Source organism: Echinops telfairi, unplaced genomic scaffold, assembly GCF_000313985.2.
Source record: "Echinops telfairi isolate 266 unplaced genomic scaffold, ASM31398v2 ScPeMD7_1;HRSCAF=3_0, whole genome shotgun sequence".
In the NCBI taxonomy this organism is placed as follows: Eukaryota; Metazoa; Chordata; class Mammalia; order Afrosoricida; family Tenrecidae; genus Echinops; species Echinops telfairi.
The window spans coordinates 53,258,154-53,266,872 of record NW_022103896.1 but is presented as its reverse complement, the minus strand read 5'-3'; the positions used below and the strand labels follow the sequence as shown (position 1 = coordinate 53,266,872).

The following is an 8,719-nucleotide window of genomic DNA, read 5'->3' as shown; positions in this document are numbered from 1 at the left end:
TGAGGGGCTCACTCAGGTTTACTTAGGGTCTGCTAAGCATGTCGGATCCCTAATGGGCGAAGTGTTGGACCGTGTGGTCCACCAGCCTCTCTGTAAGAGAAAGATGAGACTGCTCCCGTAAAGATTTAATCTTGGAGACCCAAAGGAGTTTTACTTTTTCCTGTAAAGTTGTTGTGAGTCAGAACCGAATTGATGGCAGTGGGCATGGTTTGGTTTTTACCAAACACGTAAGGAGCCCTGGTGAGTCGTGGGTGATGTGTTGGGCTGCTAACTTAAAAGTCAACGGATGGAGCCCTCCAGCTGCTCGGTGGGAGAAAGAGGAGATGCTGCTCCTGTAAAGATTTATTTATTTTTTATTCACGTAACTCTTTTTTTTAATTGTGGCAAAAATAAGCACAACAGAACATTCTCCAATTCAACAACTCGTACATGTGTAATTCAGTGCTCCTGTATAACCCACAGAGGAAGCTCTGTTTTGCTCTACAGGGTCGCTTTGAGTAGGAATTGACTTGAGGGCAGTGAGTTTGGGGAGTTTTTTTGATTTGTTCATGGTCAGTTTTGTGCTTACTGGTTGTTCAGATTCCAGGTTCAAAGAGTCCTTCCTGCAGTGCTTGGCTGTCCCACATAAGTGCAGGAAGCCCCTTCTGCCTAATGAGTTTTACACACAGCCCATTTATATGGATATTAAGTGTTCACCCAAATATTTGAGAGTTGGGGACCTAAGTTTTAAGATACTTATTGTTATTAAAATTATATGTATATTTCAGTTGATTTTTGTATAGCACAGGGATGGAGAAATCCAATCCACACTCACTGTCATTGAATGGATGCACTTATAGTGACACTGTAGGGCATTGTAGAACTGCCCCTATGAGTTTCTGAGACACTGCCTTTCTCCTTCTGAGTGCCTGGTGGTTTTGAACTTTGGACCTGTGGATTGCAGCCCAACATGTAACCACTACATCACCAGGGCTCCTCTAAAGATGGGAAACTTATCTGTTTTTCACTTGCATTCAATAAGACAGGGATAAGTATAAACATTTTATATCTTACCCTTACATGCAATTGAGGGAAACTTTTAATCTCATTTTTACAAAAAAGTTTGTGTGATGCACTTAATTTTAGAAATGATGAAGGGGACATTTTATGAAACAACACCACCATCTTGTGGCCTTCCAGAATATTGGTGCCAAACTTATGTTTTCTCTACTGTGAACACATGCTGTCTCTGATGTGGGCCAAGGGTACTATCAGCTTTGCAATCGATAGTTATCGTAAATGGAAGCCTGGTAACACTGGAATGAGCATTAGGCTTCTAATCATAAGATCGGTGATTCAAACCCACCAACCGCTCCAGGGGTGAAAGATAAGGCTGTTTGCTCCTGTAAAGATTTTAATGTCTCGAAAATCCAAAAGGTCATCAGGTCACTATGAGTTGGAATCCAATAGATTACAGTGTTCTGTTAGTTTTTTTGAATATTACTACCAAGTTGTTGGGAGCCATGCTGGCATTATGGTTACAAAGTTGGGTTGCTAACTGAAAGGTCAGCTGTTCGAAACAACTAGCAGTACCTGAGGGAGAAAGATGGGGCTTTTTTGGAAACTCCACCACAGTTCTGTCCTATCCTAAATGATCTCAATGAGTTGGCATCAGCTCGATGACAGTGAGTAGTGAGTACTGAGTTGCTGGCATCTGGCCTGGACATTGAGAAGTGTCTGCTATAATGAGCACCATATACTTTTGTCCCTTTGAGTCTTTGAATATTTTGATAAATATGTCAAATGAGGATTTTAGGGTACACACCTCTCTGCTTTTGTACTGAACATGCATTTTGGAACTGGAACTGAGTCACAATAGTTTCTCTTACAGATCCAAATTAGCAAAGCGAAGATAAAAAGAGGATATGAGTGGTTTATAGTCCCACTTTGTAGGATATTAGTGAATGGTAAAAGTTGAAATAAGTTCATTGTAAAGCAGAACACTTTTCTGTGTGATTGCCTGAGAGAAATAAAAACTTAAAACCCAAACCAAAGCCTTTACCACTGAGTCAATTCTAGTTCATAGCAATTTTTAAGGATAAAATAGAACTGTTTCCAAGACTTCAAATCTTTATGGGAGCAGGCAGCCTCACCTTTCTCCCATGGGACAGCTGGTGAGTTTGAATGGCCAACCTTGAGGTTAGCAGCCCAGTGTTTATCCTGCAGCACTACCAGGCCTCTTTTAAGTAAAACATTAACTTTTATATATATGTGTATATACATATATATATATGAATATAAATTATTTTTATGCAGGAAAGTGAGTAAAAAGCAGGAAGAGGAAGTCTTCATGAAAGGGGAGATGTGGCATGAGACGTGTGTGCTTGTGCGTTTGCATGGGTGCATGCACGTGTAAGAGAGTCCCAGGTTAATGTTGCTGGAAAAGGAGAGTTGAAAATTGCAGCCTGAGTAAAAACAGCCTGAATGTCTTGGGAAGAATTACTATTTTTACTTCTGCAGGTTGAAGATTTGGAATTCTGAAATCTGGTCAAGAGAAATAAAAAGAGGAATACTGTTAAAAGTAGTCAGAACTCAAAGAAATTGGACCATAAGCTTCATTCTGGGAAGGTCATTCTGATTCCCAAGAAAGTAAATATCTCCTTGAAGCTCTTTACAATGAGCCCTCATAAATGTTTCTCTGTAGCATCCCATCCTGTGCTCTCTTCTCGGAAACCCTTTGTAATCCCCGTAGTTGGATTACCCACCTTCTCTTTTGTGCCTTAGAAGTACTGTTGTGTGGTTTGCATGTTTGAGTCATAATCACAGTGAAAGCTGTCTGTTTGTTTGCAGATTTGTCTCCTCACTAGACTATGAGCTCCTGGGAAGAAGGAATCGTGTCTTACTCGTCTTTCTGTCTCCAGTGTCTGGCCCAGTTCTTGGTACATAGTAAGTGATGAATTTTTTGAAAACTAAGACTATATTTTAACAGTCAAACCCCATACATGTTGATAGCTAATATGCCTATATAGACCTAGTGTTATGTTGCCTTATAAAATATGGCATATATCAGTACATTCTATTTTAAGTGCCACACAACTCTGATATTGAATGTGAGGATGAATTGTGTTGAAATCAATCATTTTATTTATGATATATCTTTTTTGAGTGACTGGTGGATTTGAGCTGATGATCTTGTGGTTCCCAGCCCAGCTAGTAGCCCACAATACCACAAGCACTCCTTCTAGATTATGTTCCAGCGCTCACTGCCATTGCCTCGATTATGATTCATGGTTACCCTACAGGACAACATGCTATTTAATTTTGAATCCTGGCCCCAATGATGGGGATTGTTACATCTGTTGCATGGGTTTGTGCTTAACATGCATTAGTCTATTAGAGAACTCCCACTGTGCTTTATTTTCATGTATTTTAGTTTTTTTAAATCTTGATCACTCTTGCCAGGCACTTGTGTGTTTTAAATCATCTTTTCTAAGAATAAACTTCTGGATTTGTTGATCTTTCTATTTTATTATATTAATTTCTATCCTTTATTATCTCATTCAATTTTTCTTTTGTTTTTTGCAAGCCGATTAACTAAATTTTAACTTGTTCTGTATTACTATATTACTAGTATAGGTCTTTAAATTTCCATCCAAGTAAAGCTTTTTCTGTTCAGAATTTTTGGTATAGGATACTTTCATTATCATTCAATTCTTAGTTTGGTGGGGTTTTTTTGTTCTTTCAAGAAATTCTAATAAAGTTTCTTCTTAGACTCATGTAACATTTAGGACTTTTTTCTACTCATATTTAGAGATTTTATGTCTTGTTACTGGTTTTTAACTAATTATATGTTATGATCAGAGACTGGGAACAATAAGATATCAGTTCTTTGAAATTCAGTGAGATTTTCCTTACGGCCCATTATTTTTGTTTTGTATTTCCTCTTTGTGCTTGAAAAGAATGTTTAGTTCCTAAGAATTGTGTATTGGGTTTGACTTATGTGGTCCATCAAATCATTATCTGTCCTTTGATCCTTGTGTTTTGTTTCCTTTTCTCGCGTTCACTCTGCTGTATTATTGGCATATGTTGAAATCACCCACAGCGGTGCAGATTTGTCCATTTCTTCGTGTCATTCTGTCATCCCTGTGCACCCCTATCCCCCTTTGATTATGAGTTTGCCCTTCTCTGGATTGATCTGCCCGGACTGTCCCAGGAGAGACGAAGAGAAAGCACGGGATGGGGGTAGCGTCCTACTCTGTGTCATTGTGCCTGGTTGTCGGTTTACCAGCAACCGCCAGTGACCGGCTTGCTACCTCGCTCAAGTTGGAGGCGGGACTGCCTGCCTGGCTTTGGTTCAGGTGGAGACATGGAGTCTTGATCCTTTCTGCCATCCTTTCTGCCAGAGCTCTTCCACTGGGCTCGTTCTCTGTCTCCTGGACCGCGGCTGGAATACCCAAGCCGCCCTTTGGGGACTCAGCCCATTAGCTCTGTTCATCTTTCTTTTCTGGACCTTCCTCCCATGGCCGAGCTGGAGCTGCTTTTCTCCCCCCTTTTGCAGGGGATTGCCGCTCTGTGTCTGAATTCTGAGAGAGCCAGCCTAGAGCTTTGCTTACCTAAGCGTTCTCCTTTGGTGGAGGGGATTCACATTGTCTTTCGAGGCTGAGCAGGTTTGGGGATTCACGTTGTCTTTCGAGGCTGAGCAGCTCAATAGTAGATGACAGTCCTCCTAGCTTACCGAATGTTTCATTTTCCAAAGCTGTCTAACTTTCCTTTGTGCCTCCTTGTCTGACTTCTGCTACATGCACCTGAAATTCCACTCTGATCACTCAGTGTGTGCAGACGGAGAGCATTGGCCTGAACGAGGTCTAGGACTCTTGAATATAGTAGGTGGACCCCAAGTCCACTGCCATCGATTCAATTCCAACTCATAGTGACCTTGCTGGTCAGGGTAGGCCCGCCCCTTTGAGTTTCTGAGACTTTACATTTTGACAGGAGCAGATCGCCTCATCCACCTGGTGGGTTTGAATTAGGATCGATTAAGCAACTAACAAACAGCTATTGATCGTGTCTGTCAGTATCTATCTACATGCAGTTATCAACAAGTGAAGAGAGTATAATGATTCATAGTACTCGGCTCCTGGATTTAGGGGAAGGATCTAAGCGGAGCATAAAGAAGACTGTAAACAGGGAAAGCAAGCAGAACATCCAGGTAAACATTAATGTGAACACAACCTTGTTCGGAATCCTCTGAAGTGCTATCACAGATGAAGGACCAGGCGAGCCTTTCAATTTGGCTCTTGTAGGGGAAAGCTGAAGTAGCTCTCCTTTGACTTTTCTTCAAATGAAAATTAGATTGGGATGGAGTGGAATTTGGAAAATAAGTATCTTTACAAAGCAAGAGTTACTAAGGATCTACACAATGCAACTCGTGATCCTGGGCTAGATGTTGTTGTCGTCAGGCCCCTCTGGGTGGGAACCAGCCTGGCTAGACCTGCAGCGCCCTCACAGTCCCGCTCCTGCTGTGCTTGCGTCCGAGGTGGCAGCCGCTGTGTCAGTTCATCTCCTTGAGGCCCCTCTTCCTATCGACCCTCTGCTTTGGCCAGCAAAATGCCCTTCTCCAAAAGCCTAAAGCTGCAAAAGCCAGAACTCGTCTAAGGCAGAGGGAGACCAGTCAAAGAAGGAAAACTCCGATATTTTCCACCAGCAGAGAGTTGATCGAAAAGGGTCAAGGTGGCACCCTGCTAAAGGTGGAACACTTGTGAGACCCGGAAAAAAAGACAGCCCCATCAGTTCCGGCTCTCACAGAGTTTACTGTATTACAAAGTCGTGATAAGGTTTTCAGTAGCCAGTGATTCAATAGATTGCTGGTCCTTCCAAGGCCTGTTGGTGACCCTCATTAAATGCCTAGCCTTTTGGTTAGCAGCTCAGCACAGCAGCTGCATACAGCATCTTGGGACTTCATTGTTCACATAAAGGGTTTGATCTCAAGATATATGTTAATTACACTTTATGAGTAACTTAAGTTCCACATGACTCACGCTAATTTTTTAAAAATAGTATCATTGATCAAGAGCCCTGGAGGTACTCTTAGGTAAGTTTTGGATTATTAACCTCAAGGTTGATTGTTCAGAACCACCAGCGAGCCAGTCCTTGGGAGAAAAATGAGACTGCCTGCTTTCATACAGATTTACAGCCTTAGAAACCCTCCATAGAGTTACTATGAGTCAGAATTGACCCTGGAGGTGAGAATCACTGACCTGCTCAGACCAAACCAAACTCACTGTTGCTGTGTTGATGCTGACTCCTAGTGACCCTATAGGACAGAGCAGAACTGCCCCCATGAGCGTCCGAGACTGTCACTACTCCTGTAACTTTGACAGGAGTAGAAAGCCATCCAGGCCTCTCTCCAAAAGAGTTGCTGGTGGTTTCGAATGCTCACTTTGCAGTTAAGAGATGAACTTGGAACCACTACAACCCCAGGGCTCCTTAATGACCTGCTAGGAGTAATAAAAACAACTTTATATTTCTGTCTCTGTGTATTTGTGTTTGCTGAAATCTATCTGTAAGCATGGATCTCTGACTATTTCATTACCTTTTCTTATCATTAATAAAGGAGAAAGTTAATGGCAGATTTTCTATTTCGTTTTTCTTCTACCCACTCAGAAAAACACTACATATTCATGCTGGCTTTGCCAGTTTTACAGTCCTCTCTGTCTCGTGAATTCCTGCCCTTGGAGTTCTTCTGGAATACCTTTATATTAAACTTTTCATTTTGGAATAATTTTCAGACATAAACAAATGTTTCAGTACCTCATAAAAGAAATACCCGTACACCCTTCACTCAGGTTTCCCAGGATTACCATGTTACATAGCCCAAATATTATGATCACATTGATAAAATACTAACGAGAAGTTGGCCCGTTGCCTCACTGATAATATCATTTTCTGGGCCAAGATCTTAAAAGTCAAAGACTGAGCAATCCACCCATCTAAAGGATACTGAGCCAGACAGTGAAAGGAAGAACTATATTATTTCCATGGCAACTCAGTCACTGCTGCCGATTCAATTCTGATTCACACCAGCCCTACAGGACAAGGTAGAACTGCCCCCTTTGGACTTCCAAGGCTGTCCGTCTTTACAGGAGCCGATGGTAAGCAGATGCCAACCCTGTGTTAGCAGCCCAAGACATAAGGCACTATACCAACAGTGTTCAGTTCTAATGGGACAGAATTGTGAATATGGCATCATGCGCTGGTCTGAAATACTGTAATAGGTATGGTTCCTAGTCGATTCAAACTGACAGTTCCAATATCGACACTTATACTCGTGTTCAACACATCAATACAATTTGCTTTGTTTGTTCTTTTCAGGTGTAAGCTGAATTTTGGGACATGGCTACTGCTTCACCAAGGTCTGCGCCTAGTAATAACCACAGTGGGAGGTTGCAGTTACAGGTAACTGGTAAGTTGTTATTTTCATCGTAATTTTACATTGTGATTCCTGGATCAAATTTCCTTTGTTTATTCCATAAGAATCTTTTAGATCTACTATGGTGTATTGGCTTCACAGCAGGCCCCCAAAGGGCCTCTAAAAGTATTTTATTTATCGAGAGGACGGTGGGAGAGTTTGGGAACTGAAACGAACATCACCAAGCAGGCACTTACATGACTGATCGTGCGGAAAAAGATGCTGCGGCCCTCCTTCTTCCATTCATTCGGCTGCTCGTTCAGCCACTGGACAGTTATGTGTTTAACAGGGTTACCTCGATGGAAATGCAAGGCCGTCGTTCTCTACGAATTTACTGTGGCAAAGTGAAATGAAATGGATTTGATATGAACAGAGGGTTACCCTGTAGTGTGATCATTAACTAGGTTCAGTGAGAACCTACGTTAGGGGAGGGCCCCAAATCTGCTGGGATTGTCGGTGGCCTTTGGACAGTAGGTGAATAGGGTAAGTTAAGCACTCGCTTTAGCTCATGCATGGAGAACTGGAGTTTATTTCAAGTTCGATCGTCTACACAAGTATTAGATATTAGAGGAAGAGGGCATAGTGTCTGCATGAAGAGTTCTGTGGATCTAGATAAGCCCGTTGGATTGTGGTCTGCATGTTCAAGGAGGGAGTGGTCCCTAAAGCAGCCCATGAACTTCCAGAAACGTATCTGGCCTGATAAGCATGTTGAGGCTAGTTCAGGGTTGCTTGTAATAGCAAGAAAGCGGCAATGGAATATTAAGAAATGCATGAGGCAGGTCTGTGAGTCCTGGTTGAATCTATAGAGTGTGAAGCCATGTGGACTCCCATAGAGATGCTGAAAGGAGGGCTCATGTCTGTCACTAGAGATAGTGTTGGGAGTGGGAGTTGGGGGTGAGGAGAGATGTCTGCCGTTCTCGTGGTGCTCACTACTGTGAGCTTAGTGCTTCTTTCTAGGGGTTTTCAGTGAGTAGAGCTAGGAAAGTCCTGAGTTCATGTTTACTTTTCCAATTCAAAGTAAAACGTTTTCCACAGAAAAGGGGGAAAGATTTTTACGTAATACCAATTTATATTTTTATTTATTTTCTCACTGCAAACCTTGACTCCAAATGATAGTCACATTTATTACATTTGTTTTATTCTAATATACATATACCTCTGTGTAGGGTAGTTTCAAAATAAGATTAAAATGATAACAACACACCTACTAAATTCTGTTTAAAATGTCTTAGTGAGTTTTCCCCCTTTAGTATATATGGTCAGAATACCATG

The 8,719-nt window shown here is 41.7% G+C and overlaps 1 protein-coding gene across 1 annotated transcript in view; it reads left to right on the top strand.

Annotated features, from left to right (window-relative positions):
* Positions 1 to 2,819: 2,819 nt before the first annotated feature.
* WWP1 (WW domain containing E3 ubiquitin protein ligase 1) overlaps positions 2,820 to 8,719 on the top strand; it is a 72,963-nt gene continuing 67,063 nt past the window's right edge. The window contains exons 1-2 of the mRNA XM_045288896.1: positions 2,820 to 2,925; positions 7,351 to 7,441. Coding sequence (XP_045144831.1) covers positions 7,372 to 7,441 — 70 coding nt within the window. The 5' untranslated portion in view covers positions 2,820 to 2,925; positions 7,351 to 7,371. The remainder of the gene's footprint in view (positions 2,926 to 7,350; positions 7,442 to 8,719) is intronic.